Genomic DNA, 18,737 nt, shown 5'->3' on the forward strand with positions numbered 1-18,737 from the left:
GGAAAGCTTAGTTTTCAGAGCCTGAGATCTCCCTGCTGCTCCTTTTCTCTTTTTTCTCTCTATTTCCCACCTTTCTCCTGCTCCGTTCTGCTTTCTTATCCAGTAAAGCACTAAAGGCAGAGCAAGTATGTATTAAACATCCTAATGCCAAAGAAGCTAAAAAGTAGCTTAAAGTAGTTTAATACACCACATGTGGCCCATAATCCCAAAAGTAATTTAATTTAATCACCTTTTCTTACACTAAAAAATTATTTTCTTCTCCCCTGTGGCTGTGTGAGAGACTCGCACAGACAGAGGAGGAAAGCAGCTAACTAACAGTGCCGAAAGAAAAAGTGAAACGTCCCCTTCTCCCACCGAGCCTCTGCAGCTCGGGGGAGTCTCAGAGCAGAGCATGAAGGCAGCTCTGCCCCGAGCTACTCTTACGAGGTGCCAAAAGCATCATTTAAAGATCGATTTGCACTTTTAAGGTTTGAATTTCATTACTCTTGCAAATTTATCAGACCTCTAGTATTATTTTTAAGAGACATTAACTTCCCATGGAAAAGTTAACAGAACCCTAGTTAGGAAAGATCCTGCTGATATACTGCCTCTTTAATTTTTATTCTACCTTTTTCATAACAATATCTGAAGTTTTAAGTAACAAACATTTATTGCATTCTCCTGTTCTTGTTTCTTGTTCGCCACATAAATCACGGTCTTCCTCTCCGTGCCTTTCTAGCAGCCAGCTGTGGTTTCAGAAACAAATTATTATGACTTCAAGCGACGAATAAACAGCAAAAGCAAAGAAAGTCCTGAGATCCTATCCACGTTAAAAAATGTCATTAATAAATAACATAGGAAAAGAGGACTACAACAGCTGCGAAAAGCAGCTCTGGATCGGGACAAGACGCACTGCATTTCTCTGAGATAAATTTGTGAACTTTAAGGGAAGATTCCTAATTTGAGAACTGTTGTAGAAAAGTTATATATTTTGGAGAAAAAGATTTGTAGTTGCACATGCATATGGAGAATGATTTTAGCAATAAAAATAAATCGGTATTCCATTAAAAAAAAAAATGTTTTGGACATAACGAAGCCAATGCAGTTTTGAAAAAAGTAAATCAGACTTTTTGCAAGGTCTCTCATCACCGGGAGCAGAAGTGTTAACTAAGCTGCAGAGGACCCAGACCTGTTCTGTCCCCTCCTCACTTCTACCCGGGGAGAAGCCAGTGGGCATTCCACAGGAGCGACTGGCAGCCGGACCCGAGGCTATCTGAACTGCCCCGACGAAAACAAGGACAAAACTGACCTTCAGGACCTGTGTTGTTTTAAGCCATTTCTGAGAATGCTTAAGTAAGAAAGACCGTGTTTGCCTTCCAGCCCCCATTTTAAACCTGCTTTGTTGTCGGTGCTTAAAGCCACCTTTTTTTCAGAAACAGAACAAATTCAATTCGAAAGCACCCAGACACGACAAGCAGATGAAACCACGCTGACCAGTTCACTTAACAAAGAATTATTTTTTTTTTCCCTGCAGAGGAATCGCTTCAGCTACCAAACTCAGCGGCGATTTCTAAGAAAAAGGCGAATTATTAACTCCGACGCTCTTCACCCACATCCTCAAGAATCGCGCTGAAAAATCACGGCAGCCTTTCGGAGAACTCCTCGGTGGCCTCGTTATTAAAAAAAAAAAAAAAAAAAAAAAAACTGCTCGGCTCCACGATTTACTAGGGGCACGGAGCCGAGGCACCGGCGGGGCTGTCGCTGTCGCAGTCGCTGTCGCTGCCTGCCGGGGCTCGCCCCCTGCCCTGCCCCGAGCCCCCCGCCGCCGCCGCCCGGCTCCGCACGCCCTTTGCTGCCTCCCCCCCAGCGGCGGCCGGCCCGCACCCCCCCGTTTTTTTGGGGACGACCTCGCACTGCTTCCCACCTCCTCGGCCCCCAAACACCCCTCGTCTCCTCCGCCTCCCGAGCCGAAAACGTCGCCTTCCCAACGCCGCCGCCGGCTTTGAGGGCGCTCCCGACCTTCTGCCGGGGGCCGGGGCGGGCTGGGGCCGCTTTCGCTTTGTTTCTGCCCCCTCCCGCTCCCGAAACCCGGCTCGGGGCCCGGCTGCGCCCCCCGCGCTCAGGTGCCCGGCGGCTGCGGGGTGCCCCCCGCCGCCCCCCCACCCCCTCCGCCCCCCCGGGCACTGACCTGCGGCGGCTCCGCGGCCCGGCCCCGGCCCCCCCGATGGGGTCGCGGGGCCGGGGCTGCGGGGGGGGGAAAGAGGGGGGGGGTCGGGAGGCGGCCCCGGTGCCCCGGAGGCCGGGCGCGGGGGGAGCGCGGAGGCCGTCGGGGGCCGTCGGGGGGGCGCGGGGCGCTGGCGGGCGGTGCCGCGGCTCCGGTGGCGCGGCCCGGGAGCGGTGCGGCGGCGGCGGAGCGGGGCCGTCACATGATGCGGTTCCTGGAAAGTTCCTGGAAAGCAGCCTTTGTATGGAGCCTGCCCGGGCGGGGGGGCGGCCGGGGGGAGGATGCCCGCGCCTCCGAATCAAAGGCGGCACGGACCGCTCGCTCCTGCCCGCTCCCGGCGAGGAGGGGGGCGGGCGGGCGGGCGGGGGCTGTTTCCCCACAAGGACCATCCTCCTCCTCCTCCTGCTGCTGCCTCCTCCCTCCTCCTCCTCCTCCTCCTCCTGCTGCTGCTGCTGCTCTCGCAGCGGCAGCCGCCCGCCCGTCCGTCCGTCCGTCTGCCCGTCCGTCTGTCTGCCTGCGCCCCGCACCGCGATGCCGCCGCTCCCTTGACACCGCCGGCGGCCGCAGCGACCCGACCGCCCCGCCTCCGGGGGCATCGGCAGCACCGGCAGCAGCACCGGCAGCAGCAGCAGCACCGGCGGCAGCACCGGCAGCAGCACCGGCAGCAGCAGCCCCGTCCCGTCCCGTCCCGTCCCGCCGAGCCCCGGTGAGTGCCGTGCCCCGCGCTACCCGAGCCCCGCCGCCGGGCCGCGCCTTCCCCGACGGCCCCCCCGCGCTCCCCCGAGGACGGGGAAGGGGAAAGCTGGCCGGGCTCGGTCCCGCTGCCCCCGGGGATCCCGGGGAGGCGGCGGCCGCACCTGCGAGGCGGCGGCGCCCGGTCCCCGGGGCGGCTCCGAGGGGGCGCCGCGGGGGGGGGGGGGGCGGCGGGCACGGCCGGGGGCTCGCAGCGGCAGGAGCCGGCGAAGTTTCGCTGGGAAAAGTTGCCGAGCTGCGCCGCGGGGAACTTGCGGGGATGGGAGGCAGCGGCCCCGCCGTAAGACCGGCGGCCGGTGCGCCCGCTAGGTAGAGGGGAGGCAGGGCGAGGGGGCTGCGAGCCCGGCGAGCCCCCCGGGCCGCGTGGGACCGGCCCCTCCTCGCCCCCCGCTGGCACCGCCCGGCTCGGTGGCCCCGCGGGGCCGGGGCTTTGGTCCCCGCGCGGGGATGTGGCGGAGCGGGGGGCGCGGGGGGCGTCCCGCAGCCGTCGCCCCCTCCCCGCCGCGTCCCCGCCGCTGCCCCTGGCGGGCGCGGGGCCGCGGGGCGCGGCTGCTTCGGGCGGGCACCGAGGCGAGACCCCCGCGGCGGGGAGGGGGGCGGCGGAGAGGTCCCTCTGGCCGGGTCCCCCCCCGGGGGTGCCGGGCGGTCCCCGCGGGCCGGTCCCCGCTAACCTCGCTCTCTCTCCGCTCGCAGGCGGCGGCGGCGGGGGCCGGGCCGGGGCCATGCCCCCTGCGCGGCGCTGAGCGCGGCGGCGGAGCCCCCCGGGCGCCCCCGGCCCCGCGCCCCCGGCGCCCCCCCATGACCCTGCGCTCCGCCGAGCCCCTGGAGAGCGCCGGGGGTCCCCGGGAGCGCTGGGGGCGCCCCGGGGAGGCGGTGGCGGCCGCGCCCGTCGCCGAGGAGCCCCGGGAGGCGGCACGGCTGGCCGCGGCCATGGAGGAGCTGCGGCGCGCAGGTAAGCGGGGCGGCCCCGGGGAGGAAGAGGAGGAGGAGGAGGAGGAGGAGGAGGAGGAGGAAGAGCGGGGCGGCGCGGCGCAGAGGGGGCTCGGCCCCGCGGTGCCGGGGGGAAGCGAAAGCGGCGGCAGCGCCGCTCCCCGGCGGGCGCCCGGAGCGCCGGGAGGGGGAGGCCGGGGCGGCGGCGGGGGGAGCGGGGCCCCGGGCACCCCCGGTACCCGGAGCTCTGTCCGCCGGGAGAGGGGGCCGCGGGGACGGGGCCGGCATCGTCGCGTCCCCGCCGGCAGCGGGAGAAGCGGCTCGGCCGCCCCTCCGTGCCCAGAAGCCCGTCCCGGTGCGGGGAGCGGAGGCACCGTCAGGCGGATCGCTCCCGACAGCGAGCACGAAGGCTCCGTGCCGGCAGGACCCCGGGCTGCTCGCAGCGAAAGGAACGGGTGCTGCGGCTCCGCCAGGCAAAGAGCAGGCGGCTCTTAAACGAACAGGCAGCCGGCAAGAAGTAAAACTCTGCTTTCTCTGCTCTCGTGACAGGATGGTACTGGGGCAGCATGAGCGTTGCTGAAGCCAAGGAGAGGTTACAGGATGCCCCCGAAGGGACTTTTTTGGTTCGGGACAGCTCGCATTCAGAGTACCTGCTGACTATTTCGGTAAAGACATCAGCGGGACCGACCAACCTACGCATCGAGTACCAGGACGGCAAGTTTCGGCTGGACTCCATCACCTGCGTCAGGTCCCGGCTGAAGCAGTTCAACAGTGTGGTGCATCTGATCGAGTACTACGTGCTCATGTGCAAGGACAGAACCGAAACGCCCTCCAACGGGACGGTTCATCTGTACTTGAACAAGCCTCTCTACACGTCGGCTCCATCCCTGCAACACCGCTGCCGGATAACGATAAACAAGTGCACAAACCAGATCTGGGAGCTGCCCTTGCCAACCAGACTAAAAGAGTACTTGAAAGAGTACCGGTACCAGGTATAGCTATCTTTTCTCAATGCCTCCAACTTAACTCCAGAGTAACTTTTAAATGCAATTCTTAAAATCAGCCAAAGAACTGAGTAACCAGTTGCACGGCTCAGCATGGAATTCACTATCAAAACAGTGGCAGTTCTGGGGAAAGGCTTTTATTTCAGATGCCACAAAGGGAGGCTTTATGTAGGATAATCCCAGCCTGCATCCTCGGGGGTTCGGCAAGGTGGCGTGCTGTCCTTGCGAGGGGCGAGAAGCCAGGAACCCCTCCGGATCGTGTTGCTTTGTCGACGGCATAAAAGCTGCACTAACTGCAAAGTGCTAACTGGAGCGGTGGGACGGGGAGAGACCGCAAAAGTGGTCAGAGACGTACGAGAGCGCGGAAGTTGTCAGTGGTCTGATTCCGAGATTCATTTGGTGCTGGTGTTCATATAATCCTGAGAGCTTAACTGGATCACACTGTGATAATCTTGCCAAAGTTATGCAACTAATCAAATCCAGTCAAAAAAGCGATCATCCATTCAGTTTTTATTGAACTCTAATTTCTGTGCTTTTCTGCAAGGAAAGGGGAACTGAAAGCAATCACTTTAAAACATTGTTTTTCAAAGTTCTCTAAAAGCTGATATTAAGGAGAAATGCCACATCTTTCGTAGGAACCCAGTATGTTGCTGATTATACCAGATTGGTATCCCAGAATCTTTGTTAACATGTTAACATCTTCCCGGTGGTGATATATCCATGCTATTACTGCTAAGCCTCGTTTGGTTGAGGCTTCAGGACTCCACGCTGCAGAACTGCAGCTGCTCGGTTCTGATGTCAAAGCATGGATATCAGCAGTTACGGCTGTCTTCTACAGTGTAGAATGTTTTCTTCAGCTTCTTTCCCAAAATATGGGGAAATCTGGATTTTTTTTTTTTTGAGGGATTGTTTTTTTGTGTTTTTTTTTTTTTCTTTTTTTTTCTTCTAATTCACCATTGTAGCTACCAGACTATTACTCAATAAAAGCAATCAGATTGCACACCTATCTCAATCGTTGTACGTATGGATTTGCTACCATTTAGGAGACAACAACGTTAAGAACCTGTAGCATTTCCCAGCCAACACTTCAACAAGCGTACCTGCGCCAGTGATGGTGAATACCCCGGCTTTGCCTTTGTGGGGCTGCTCAGAGGTAGAGCTGGTTTATGCTCAGATTAGTGGTTTGGAGGCTGCCTGCCGAATTTCCGTGGTTACATATTAGCACGGGACATTGCTTTGTGCGTTACAGCAGTCCCCCAGATGGGAATATGGGGCTGAGACCCTCAGTACCCATTCCTCTCTCTAAATGTAAAGTATTTAATAGAAGAAATATCCAGGGTGGGGGTACTACGAGAGCAGTACAGAGGGAAAGCAGGGCATAGATGCATTCTCAGTCAACAATTTCATAATTTTAACTCTTTCCCTAGCTTACCTTAATTAAAGCAAATAGACTTGTGTTTGAACAAGGAGGGCTGTCAAGACTTGCTGTAGTCTAGCCCTGCCCAGGCTGAAATAGAAACAACACAAACTGATCTTGTCTTCCCTGTGACTTAGCCGCTCGGTGGTGCTACCCAGGTGCTGTGTCCCTCTCCTCACCCTGGGGCTCTGCCCCATGCCTGGTGGCACTGGGATTTCCAGCATCGTGCACTTGGGCTGTCCCAATTGCATAGGCAGAACTGAGTGGCACGGCTGCTGAGACAGGGAGGATGCCAAGGTGATGGTCCCTGGGCCCCTTGGCAAACGCTTGGTATGCCAGCGTTGCTGCCCCTGCAGGAAAGGTGGCTTTTCTGCCTCCTCCTCCTTGGTTGCCATTCTCTCTCCCCGAATTTCATGCGAGCAGTCGTGTAGAGTTGGGCTGGGGGCAGTTTTCTCCTGAAACACAAAACAAAAGCTTTTGTTACGTAATTTTTTCCCACGCCCTGCCAAAATGCAGCCGTGCTGGACGGCTTCCACCCTCCACTTCCCACCCCAGCAGAGCCCTGGCTGGACGTGCCCGTGCCACCGCCGTGCTGAGCAGCCTGTCCTGTGGGCCGAGCAGGGAAGGAGCTGAATTCCTGGGAGCACGTCACTTGGCAAATCTGCTTTCCTACAGCTCTTGTCCCTCACCCGGCGATGAGGTAGCTGCTGGACAGGACAAGTCACCTCTGTTAGCCACCCGTGGTGGAGCCAAGCTCCTTCCCAAGCAGCCCCCCTGGCCTAGGGGTTGGCAGTGAGACCACCGATGGAAGAAGCAGCTGGAGAGGAGGCACCCATCGGGTGCCAGAGGCAACGGGGCAGACACAGGGCTCTCCATGCAGCTGCTGCGGGTGGGCTGAGGCCAGGCCTGCCCTCAGCAGACACGGGGCAGACGCAGCGCTCCTCGGGAGGGCTCCAGGGGTGCCCCAAAATGCGTGTGGGCGAACCACAGGCTGAAGATAGCAGGGTGAGAGGGGGCAATGAGTGCCACAAATCAGCGGGGGTGCCCGGGCTGCAGCATCGAGGCAGGGGACGGGCGGCCTCCTGCCGGGTACGGCGTCCCTCGAGGTCAGTACGGTCAGGGAGAAGCAGGGGCTGCAGCCGGGCTGTGCTCGGAGCTACGAACAATATTTTGAACAGACTGGAGGGGGAACTAGTCCTCTTTGTATGAAAGCAGAGCTCTTGTCCTCATTAGGATGCCAGCCCCAGGGCTGATGCATTACACTCGTAAAACCGAGCTTTACTGGAGCTCGCTGCAAGCTCGGCTTCACCCTAACACAGCACGGAGGGATGAGGGCTCTGGTACAAAAAATGCAAGGATAGCACATGATTAAGATTACAGGGGTGAAAAAGTCTTGCATGTGGACCCCATGAATTTTCAGGCACAATCATGTGGTCCAAACATTTTAAAGAAAGGTGCAGTGCTTTTTTTTAATTGTTGTTTTTAAATTTATTTTTGACTTTATGGATGTCACTGTGGCTTGCTCACAGCACTAGCTTTTAAATTGCCGTCTCTTCAGATTCCCAAAATTACTTTTAACTGATGTATGTCGTCCTGAATTGCTAGCATGGAGTGTTCAGTGAAGTCAGTCTCACAGGTTCAACACCTGTGAGTCAACGAAAAATCATGAAAGGACTATAACAATTTTTACATTTTTTTTTCCTTTTTCCTCCATGTGTTGGTCTAGCTTTCCATTTTTAAGTCTTGACGTTTCAGATTTTACAGTCTAAGCCTGGAATGTTAGTTTCTGAAAACATCTTTGTTTTAATTAAACAAAAGCTGAGAATCCCACAATCGTAAAAGTGGATGAATAATTTTTATTTTTATTTTTTTTTCCCAAGATGGATGCTGAAAATGCAGTTTGTGGCTGGATTTAGCTGAGCACTAAACCCAGCAGAAATGTGATCCATGTTTCCATTTTAGCTGCCTGGGCATTTCCCTGGCACTGGTATTATCACCAGGGACAGAAAATGGTTCAAGCACAAGATGGGTGGGTAGAGTGGGAATGCAACCAAGCAGCTGCACCCATCGCATTAGAAGCAATTTTATTTTAATCTGATCTCCTCAGTATTGTCCTAATTATAATTTATGTAACCACATTCTAGATAAACAATATCTAATTATTCGCAAAAAGAAAAATGGTTCACAGAATATGGGGTGGGGGTTGTTTATTTTTAAATCCTAGAACAGTCTGGAACTTAGTCCTCACTGAAAACTGCAGGGCTCTGAGATCTGAGACTCTCACTACATTTCATCACCTTAAGAAAGAGAGTCTCATTACAATAGGAAGGACAGCGTTGTGCAGTTGCATGAATTCCTATTTCTTAGTTACCTCTCATGTCTTAGAAAAGTGCTCCCATGGGGGAATGACCCTGTCACATGTAATTGAAAAGCTCCATTTACTCACATTTTCTATTCAAGAGCTTTTTCTTGTATCCCTCATAAGATTCCTATGGACTTTTCCTTTGGATATAAGCTTAGGATTTAGCAGAAAGTCAGTTGAGTTGTGTCACTGCTTTGTTCTTCTTCGTCCCAAGCACATGCTGGAAATGAGGAGAGACTTTCAGATGTGGGTCTACCCATCATCTGAAGTAAAGCAAAACAAAACCTCTGCTGACTTTGCTATCACTAAAATAAATCTAGGTATCAAAGTGACTGCTGGAGGAAATAACGGCTTGAGGGATGCCAAAGTGTCTGTTACCAGTTTTCAGTAGTTGTAAGAAACTTCCCTGTCAGAGGGGGGATTAAAAAACTGAAAACTGCAGGAATAAAGGAAAGGTTTAGTAGGTAAAACATACAATTTCCAGAATAGCTAGCAGTTACTTAGCGGGGTCTGTATGCAAAAGGCGGTGGGGATGACGAGCTCCGGGGGTATCTCCCGGAAACCTCCTCTTCCTCAGTGCTAACCTCAGCAGGTCCCAGTATGCTGCTAAGCCCTTCGCACGGCTGGAAGTGCCTGGAAACAGCATTCCTCTGACACATAACTTCAGATCACCCAGACCCGAGCTCACTTTACAACACCATGGCGGTTTGCCACGGTATTGCTCAAACGGGCTCTTTTCCACAATGGGCTGAAGATCAGCCAAAGACACTGGAAGGCAGCGCCGCTGTTACAGGGCTGCGAAGGGCGGTGGGGCCAGACACCGCCGGCCAGCATCGCCCCCACGTCTGACCGGGGGCACGCTGCAGGCAACAGGGAAGGGCACAGCACGTGGGGACCCTGCTCTGACAACGGGGACAGAGGGCAGGAGGGACAGCTCCTGCAAGAGGTGGCACTTGGCAGGAGATGTGTGTGAGGAGCTAAGCCGCAGGAGCGCAGACGGGGCTATGGTGCTCTGGTAGAGATCAGAAGTCGAGGGAGGGGAGGCAAGTGTCAGCACACGATTGTAAAGCACATACAAAGAAAGTCTGGCTAGCTAACTCAACTTCAGGGGAAAAAAAAAAAAAAAAAAGCTAAAAAGCTTATAGCAAAACCAGTCTGTCCTGGTCCCAGGGTTGCCAAGGGGATGAGGGATTAACTGTGTTTATTTATCAGGTTATCTTTAGGGGCTCGAAGTAGCCAGTTCCTCTGAGAAAGTCTATGGGAATGTAAAAACACAGCACAGGAATTACTCTGTTTAATCTCCTTGATAAACTGTGGCTTTTATTCTGCTTAAATCCTATTTAAAAAAAAAAAAAAAGATTGCACCCTTTTATTAATATTTTATTTTATTTTATTACTATTTGTTGTTGGTATTGCTTTTTCCCCAGAGTTGGAGCCACTAGCTCTCCAGGAACTGAAATACCAAAATAATATCATTACTTTCTGTGACACAAAGGAGGAAAAAAACTGCAGGAGCAAAAGCTGCTTAGATTAGCATAAGAAAGAGGCTGGCAGTTACTTGAAAAGAGTTGCAGTAGGAAATACTCAGGAAACTCAGCGTTGCTTGCTGCACAGAACAAAATACATTAAAAAAATCCCCAAATTCAATGTGCCTGCCTTAATTTCTTTTTCATCAGCAGGCAGGGTTTATGCAAGTCAAACCTTGTGTTTTCAGACCAATTGCTACATAATTGGTGTTTTGTAGCTGAGGACTGCAGTTGGGTGCACTGTCAGTTAGCAAATGGCAACGCAGAGGTACGGTAAACGTGGGAAAGATTGAAAGCCCAAATTCTTCTGCAAATTCAAGCTGCAAATTCTTCTTTCTACTTTACTGAAGTTATTGTTTCTCAGACTTTAGATCAGGCTTGGTAACCAGAATTGTAGCAGAAACAGCTGCGAGATGGACATTTGAAAGCTGTAAACTCGCTTTTCACAATGCTTCGTTAGAAGTTAATTGTATCTCTTCAGGTTGCAGCCCCCAACCCGGATCTGTCCAGCTGCAGCTCTGCACCCACACTCTGTCTGTCCCAGTGGCAATGCCCAGCCTGGAGGGGTTCCTCTGAATGCCTCAACTCCACACCAGGCAGTTGCTTTTTTCTCTCATTTTTCTCACCTAGAGCATTGCCTATTGACAGTCTGCAGGGCAGGGGAAATTGGGGATCAGCTGGTAGTGTTTATGGAAATTTTAGCTGCCTCGCCTGCTTTTCAGAAGAACAATATTAAGTGTGACTGAGCCTGTACTAGTTGCAGTTCCCATATCTACAAAGCGGGAGGCGAGCTTAACATTTCGTAGTTTTTCAGTGTGGGGCGAGGAGTTGCTTGCCTTTCAGTTACCACTGACAGCATTTAAGCCACGGCGATGGTGATATCGCTGAGTGGCTGCCTTGCTCAGCAGAGAGAAAAGAATAAGTTAGGGAAGGCAGCTTCTTGTCTGCCTCCACTGCGGTGGAAGTGGCATCACAGCTCCTCTGGGAGCTGAAGTACTGCAGGCGGAAACCGAGAGCGAGAAGATAACTGCTTTCTGGAAACTCATCTGTTTCCTTTACGTCCCCCGATGGAAGATGCAGTGCCCACTTCAGGCGGCCGAGCCAGCCCCCCGTCAGCACAAATGCCACAGGTTTCGTTTTGAAAGGGAAGAAAATCGAGTGCGAGGACTGTTAATCGAAGGGTATTTTTTGTTTGGAAACAGGACATATGGAAGAAGTCTGAGCAGTGGCAAATCCTTGGATAGGCTACCTGCAAAAACTTTCCATGAATCATTACTAGCTCGTCAAATGCTTAACCTGAAAGTATGAGCCTTTAAAAATAGATGTGCTCTATATGGGCTTGTCCAGCTCAAAGCCTGGGAAAGAAGCAGTGGATGACAAAAATCAGTAGTTATTCTCCTCTCAAATAAAACCAATCTCCCTGGCTTTATCCAAAATGCTAGACACTCATTTCATATGCTGTAATTTGCAAACAAAAGAAGTTCATTTTATGATAGGGTTTCAGGCTTGAATCTTAAATTCCGTTTACTTATTTGTCAGTATTTAATTTTCAGAATAATTTGTTAATTTCTTTGTTCTCCCATAAGTAAAATGCTTGCTTTACATAAAAGAAAAAAAAAGAGTTTCAAAAGTCTGGACTACTCAGAGGCTTTCAGTATTTCCAACTGTCTCCTGAAAGCATCTTTAAATTAAACTTCAAAAACAAACAGAGAACTACATTAATTCATATGCTTCAAGAAAATGGACTAAAAATTCCTTGCAGGAGAAATACTGAGTCACATTTTGCAAATATGCATCGCAGGTTTTTTATTCCGATTCACAGCAGAGGTTCCTTTTCTCTGGAATGAATGTGCCGGTTTCACATTTGATGCCTGCCTCTTTTCTCAGAGCTATCCCACGTACAGCTTTTGGCCAGGGATTGTTAGCACCAAGCAGCACTAGGAGCTGTTAAGGCAGTACTGCTAAAAACCACCTTTTTTCTTATCGAAACGAATGTAAATGTATGGGCACTACACGGTCACTTCAGACCCCAGTGCTTTAATGGTTTGAAACTCTCTGTGCTACATTTCACCTCCATGCTGGATGTGCCTTTTAATAAAACAACACTTTTAACAATTTTTGTGACGTGTCACCTCTGTTTTATGCCCATTGCTCTCTTTGAAGTGCATTAGTTGGAAGTCTTTACCATTTCAATGAGGGGGAACTTAGGAAGAGGTGTGGGTCCAGCCTGGCACCCCCTCGCAGCAGCGAGGAGCTGCAGGTGCCGGCAGGGAGGTGAGGCGCTGCCGCTGCCCCCAGCACCCCGCCGGGCACCAGCCTGGCCTTTGGTGGCTGGTGCAGGACAAGATGCTGACATTTGGGAGGGTCATGAAGCGGGGTGAGGGGGAGGAAGAGGATGGGGAGGAAGAGGATGGGGGAGGAAAGGCAGGGAGCGCTGCCTGCACAGGCAGTGGGTGGCAGTGCCTCACAGAACCTTCTTCTGCCTCTCAGGCCACAGAGCTTGGGCCGCCCTGGCTCAAGTTTTAACAGTGCTCTTGAGATGCATCACAGTCAGAAATGTTCTGTGCTCGTCTTTCCAAAGACGACAGTCAGCCATATAATATATGTTTCTTTTTTCCGTCTTCATTTCGGAGGTTTTGTGAGAGATTTAGCCAATTAGATGTGTTTTTAATAAACAAATCTAGAGACTCATATTTCTTTTCTTTTGTCCATAAAGTTGGAATGCTGTCCTACAGACAATTGGAAACAGCATAGTCCTAATAGATTAAATCTGGTTGCACGAGTTTTAAAAACACAATTTGGCTCTCGTTATCAGCAGAAACAAATTAGTATGCAGAAAACAAAGAAAATGCATACATGCTACGATGGAGCTTAACTCTAATTAGCATAGAGGATCCTCTCAAAAGCTTTTTTTTTTTTATTTAATAAGCTTATTATACTTGAACAGTTTCTAAAAAGATTTGGGATTTTTAAGTGAGCTTTAAAATGTACGTGGTAAATTTAAAAATGTGTCATTCTGATCTGGAATAAGACACGTGTACAAAAGAATAGCGTTGTCAGAAGATACACCACTTAGCGTGGCTTCCACAGGTTTGGACTCACTACACTGATTCAGCAGTCCACAGAAGCGTGGCCTGAAGCCCCCTGGTGATTCCCCCCTATGCAGAACCACAGTGAACAAGGTTTTAGGTCCAAAGTCTGATGTGCAGGATTGACAGTGGCCCATTGATCTACACAGGCTAGGAAATACTTCTGTAGTCTGCATGTTTAGCCAAGTTTAGTGTTCAGATCTGAGCAGAGATAGCGGGGAATGGAGCTGAACCCAACCTGGCTCAAGTATTTTTTTCCCCTAAAACTGGAATGGAACTGAACCATTCTTTTGAAGTTTTGTTGAACTTGGACCAGACCTGGAGGAACTGTGGACAGAGCTGAACCCAAGCAGAACTGAAACAAAAAGTTTAAGAGCTTGTCTCCTCAGACTTGAGGTGTTTACCTGTGTGCATCCTTGTTCTGTAGCTGCAGTGTAAGCACAGAGCATAATGAACACCTGGCTTGTATTCATTGATCAACCTGAACCACTGGTAGTGCATTTACAGATTCCATCACTCACAAACCAGTGGAAGGAAAAGGAAACACCAGATTTTCCCTTTAATGAGACTTGGACCTCTGCTGCTATCCTCTTCCTTCCGAGGCTTATCTGTTTCCTTTCACCACTCTCCTTCTTTGCATGTTTAGACTGCAAGCAAAGACGTGACTAATGCTGGCTGCACTAAAGACAACGAGGCTGCGGCTATTTATGTGAGTGGGAACCGGAGTTGCTCCATGCATATCCATATGTTTTGCTAACTTTCTAAGATATTCTTGGACAGTATAAAACAAATAATAGTAGCTGCCTCATCTGGCAAAAAGACGGAGTAAATGCAAGTGATGTAACTGCTTACATTTTCTGGTTTAAAATGTAGGTGCGGTATTGGCAATTAAGTACGGCTGCCAGGTGACATCTCAAGTCTCCAAGTTTGGTCACTCCAGGTCTAGAGATAGCACAGTTCCTTAGACGGTGACTAGAAATGGGGAAAGAAAAAATCCAAACCTTGGCAGTCAGAGAGGCAGTAAGTTAAAAAGCAAACTATCTGTAGCGATGCAGCCTGCGCTGAGGGATGATCTTATAGATCGACTGCGGTGCTCCCTGCTCCCTGGTGTCAGCTCGTATCGTTTACAAATGTATTTTCTCGCAGCCAGCGTTACAAACCGCCCATGACATGAAGGTTTAAAGGCTGCACTTTGGCTACCGCAGCACAGTTTGTTACCGCTGACGGCGCGCTGCGTGCTCCCGGCGTGCACTACGGACACAGCACACAGATCCAGAGCCCGTCTTCCTAGAAGACCAACGCGTGCCCGGGACAAAAGCATTTACCTTGGCTTAGCGGATGCATTGGAGTAAGATACAGCCCATCAATTATTGAATAAGATGTAATATACCAGTTATTGGATAAGGTATAGCCCATCAATTATTGAATGAGATGTAACCTATCGAATACAACCTATCCGATATTCAGTAAGATACAATCCAGCGATTACTGAATAACATACAATCATTTAAAAGCCGCCCAGAGCCCTCGCACGAAGTTTATTACCTGACACACACACACACTCACACTCACACTCACATGTCAATTTACCCGGTGCCTGCCCCCGCCGCTCAGGTGCCGCCCCACACCCCGCAGATCCCCCCCGGCGCTGCCCACACCCCGGCGGTCGGTGGCCGGGCTCCTGCCGGATCCGAGCCCCAGTCCCGTCCCGTCCCGTCCCGTCCCGTCCCCCCTCAGCCTCCGGCCGCCCCCGGGGCCGGGCTCCCCGCCTCGCCTCCCGCCCGCCCGCCGCGCTGCCCACAACCGACATGGCGGCGGCGGCGCCCCCCCGCCCTTCCCCGGCCGGCCCGCGGCGCGGGAGGCGGTGGTGGCGGCGTCTTCCGGCGGAGCCCTCACCAAAGATGGTGGCGCCCGAGCGGGCCCGGCGGGGGCGCCGCCGGTAGCTCCCCGCTGCCCTCCCGTAAGTACGGGGCGGAGGCGGGGGCGCGGGGCTCCCCCCGCCGCCCGGGGGCCTCGCTCCCTCTGCTCCGCCGCGGGGCCGTGCCCTGCCCTGCCTTGCTGTGCTGTGCCGTGCCGTGCCGGGCGGCGAGCGGCAGCTGCTGGGCGGGGGGAGCCGCCAGGGACTGGGGGGGGCAGGTTTGGGGCTGGCGGCCCCGGGGGGTGCGTGAGGTGCGGGGACGGGGCGGGGGCTGTGCGCGGTCCGCGTACTTGGCAGGTGTGCCCGGTAAATGTGGCCCTGCCGTAAGCCGCTGGGCTCCGCGGTCTGTAGGAGCGTGCAGGGGAGGTGTGAGCAATGTCCCCTCCTGGCCACGCTGGGCTCTCGTCCCTCCGTGTGCCCCCCAGCACCGCAGTCTCCAGGGGAAATGTACCCGGGAGCTCGCTGTGGGGCTCTAGAGGCAGCCGGTGATTGATGTTAGCCGGAGCCGTTTCCCTTTCGCATTAAACTCCGGCCCTACACTTAGGTGCACCGAAATCCCGATAACGCCGCCCTATCTGGCCCTGCGGTTCCTGAATCAGACACTTCCTCCTCGTGGCAAACACACATCAAGAAGCACTTAATCTTTTAAAAGACCCTAAATATCAAAAACGCCGCATCCTGGAAGGTGTGCTGGGCCGGTGGCCTTGGCGTTGAGCAGCCCCGCAGGCTTTTAACACCTGGGCTGGGCTCGCTCTGAAGCCCGTGGGCCAAATGTCTTTTTCAGCAGGAATTTCCACCCCGCTTTCATAACTCAGCAGGCATTGCCCGGCGCGTGAAGGTGCAAACTGGGACGCTTGAGAAGCGCTGGCCACGAGGAAGAGGAGCTGGGCATGTGTTAGGCAGTGCCCAGGGACCTCGTTTCTCCTCCCTCAGTACCTGGGTGAGGCTCTCGGGCTGGGACTTTGGGTGGCCCATGCCAAGGGTGAAGCAGGAGGGTTACGTAGTGTTGGAAAGAGTTTCCTGCCTGGGTTTAGGTAATGCCGTCTGAGCTGTGGCTGGGTGCCGGGCTTGAACTCTGCAAGCACTTTGGTGAGCTCGCAGGCAGACAGGGAGTTCTGGAAAGAAGAAATTGCAGGGATCTGCTTTCTGATTTTATTTTATTTTTTCTGATTTTGCTGTAGTCTGGTAAGTGCCTCCAAAAGGAGCTCATGTTAGAGACTGGAATCTTGAGTTTCACCCATTTAAAGTGAGCATCCTAATGTCAGATGAGATACCCAGTTCTCTTTTTTTTTGCCTACTGTTTTTCTGTCTCCTTGCTTTCACTGTCATCTTACTCTGTGTCAGAGTTTGGTGTTTGAGCTATGCCTAGCAAACCAGGCCTTTTAAAGGTCACGTGCCAGGAAAGCTGCTGTTCAATTCCGAGATGACCCCAGACAGAAGGTGAGCACCTCAAAATTCAGGTCAGCACAGAAAAAAACACTGGGTGACCTCCTGGGAAGCTGCCATCCAGCATTGCTTTCAGCACTCAGGGAAAGCATTTTCAGAAAGTGCCTTTATCAGGGGGAGCCACAGATGGGGTTTTCCAGTCTTTTTTTTTGGCTGTAGGCTCTTGCATTCTGTCCAGAATGCCATTTATGCGCCTATATGTTCTGTTGATTACCTGCCCTAAATTTCAACAATCAGGCCGTGTAGGCTTGTCTTTCATGGGGTCTTGGGAGTCAGTAGGTATCTCTGACAATATAAAGACTTTAGGTCTCTTACAAAAGCTTTGAGAACCTTGATCTCTCCCTGTGTCCTTAAGCTGAATGAAGTGCAGTTCCTGCAAGGTCAGGCTGTCAGTACAGCAGCTTCTGGTTTAATCACCAGAAAATCTCTTAGTAATCACATTCAACACCTGCTACTTTTTTTTTTTGACTTCATGATTTAGTCATGAGAAAGTATTTAATTGTATTACTAAGTAATTTTCCTTTTCAAGTGCCATTAATGGTCCTGGGGATATGTTTGTCATTAAGGACTAGACTAGACATCTTGATTCAGTTCCTAGCTCTGGCACTGAGTCCTGATGTGATCTTGGATGAGCTGCTTGGTCTCTCTGGACCTTGATTCGTCTTCTGTAGAGTGGCTATAAAATGCATCTTTTCCAGCTTTTGTCTAGTCAGTGTTAGTCAAGTGAAATGGAAGCTGGCAGACGGCACCCGACTGCTTCCTATAAACACATTAGAAGGGCAAATACCAGCGAGGGAGAGGAGCTGTCTAAGCTAAAGAACAGTATTGGCAGCAAAAACGCCTATAAATGGAAGATGAATAAATTTAAGATGGAAATTTGGGGAAGATATCTCACCATCAGATCTGTCGATTCCTAGAACAGCCCTCCAGGATGAGCGAGGGGAGAGGGCAACCTGCTGCATGAGGTCCATTTCCACCCTGGCTACAAGTAAAATGTCTTGCGCAGGCCAGGGCTACCTGCTGGCTCTGCTGCCGGCTGGCTGCGCTGCGCCTCACCGTCCTGCTGCTGCGCACTGTGGCAGCAACGGAGCAGCCGTCACGTCTCAGACACTGGGGACAGGTCGTGTGGCATCTCTTTAACTTCCTGGGGATAGAGTCTTTTTTGGACTGGCAAACGTGCCAGCTGCTTTGGTGTGGACCTTGACCAGGTAGCGAGTGGGGTGTTTTGGCAAGGTTTTTGCTCCAGCCAAGCACTGGTCTTCACAGTGCCAAAGGTTCTCTCTAATATTTCCCAGAAGTGGCTGCATTTTAGCTTGTCAGACAGCGTAATCTGAGCAGAGAGAAGATGGTGGGGACCATGAGCAATTTTCCCAGGTTGGTGATTCTGAGTCTGGCATATTTTTTTTCTAAAGGTTTTTGGGTATCAGACATCACTTCTGGGTGTTCAGGGTTGTATTTTAATCTCCATGCCTTGCCCTTTACTCATGCTCCAGGTTGCCAGATGGATGCCAGAGACAAGCAGCTTTTACGCTCCCTGCGCCTGGAGCTCTGTACGGAGGTGCTGGTGGACGGACTGGTTATTCAGTATCTCTACCAAGAAGGGATTCTCACAGACAGTCACGTTCAAGAGATAAAATCCCAAACCACAAGTCAAAGGAAAACCATGATGCTCCTTGACATTCTCCCTACTAGAGGACCTAAAGCTTTTGATGCGTTCTTGGAGTCCTTACAGGAGTTCCCGTGGGTTAAAGACAAGCTGAAGGCAAAGCGTAAGGAAATGACAGTACAAGATCCTGCAGGTAAGGCCAGGGTTGTTGTTGCTGGTGTTTTCTAGCTTATTCTCAAGCTGTGGCTTTGAAAGTATTGAACATACCCAGTAATTTCAAGTTATGCATCATACAGATACAGAGCGTGATAGCACCACGGGGCACAGCCTGAATTTCCTGGAACCAGCCAGATGCCAGGAAGCGTTGCAAAGTTTGGGGTGTGAGCAAGCCTGAGTTTCTGGATGTGGGGAGACAGCAGCTCTTCTACAGCTGCCTTTGGAGAGTCTGAGATGTAGGAGGACCCAGGCTCCGTTACTACAAAG

The 18,737-nt window shown here is 52.3% G+C and overlaps 2 protein-coding genes across 3 annotated transcripts in view; both read left to right on the top strand.

Annotated features, from left to right (window-relative positions):
* The first annotated feature begins 2,683 nt into the window (after positions 1–2,683).
* On the top strand, positions 2,684–6,427 carry SOCS2 (suppressor of cytokine signaling 2). Its single transcript, XM_082752059.1, has 3 exons — positions 2,684–2,909; positions 3,650–3,908; positions 4,436–6,427. The coding sequence occupies exons 2-3, from the start codon at positions 3,755–3,757 to the stop codon at positions 4,882–4,884; spliced, it is 603 nt and encodes a 200-aa protein (XP_082608185.1). The 5' UTR covers positions 2,684–2,909; positions 3,650–3,754; the 3' UTR covers positions 4,885–6,427.
* Positions 6,428–15,095: 8,668 nt separating this feature from the next.
* The window catches only part of CRADD (CARD and death domain containing adaptor protein), a 77,521-nt gene continuing 73,879 nt past the window's right edge, over positions 15,096–18,737 (top strand). For both annotated transcript variants that reach the window (XR_014316771.1, XM_082751881.1), the window contains exons 1-2: positions 15,096–15,244; positions 18,142–18,447. Coding sequence is in view for 1 of the 2 variants with exons in the window: in XM_082751881.1 (XP_082608007.1) it covers positions 18,150–18,447 (298 nt within the window). In the remaining variant the exon portion in view is untranslated. The remainder of the gene's footprint in view (positions 15,245–18,141; positions 18,448–18,737) is intronic.

The sequence above is a fragment of the Aythya marila genome, assembly GCF_965140915.1.
Source record: "Aythya marila genome assembly, chromosome: 1".
Taxonomy (NCBI): Eukaryota; Metazoa; Chordata; class Aves; order Anseriformes; family Anatidae; genus Aythya; species Aythya marila.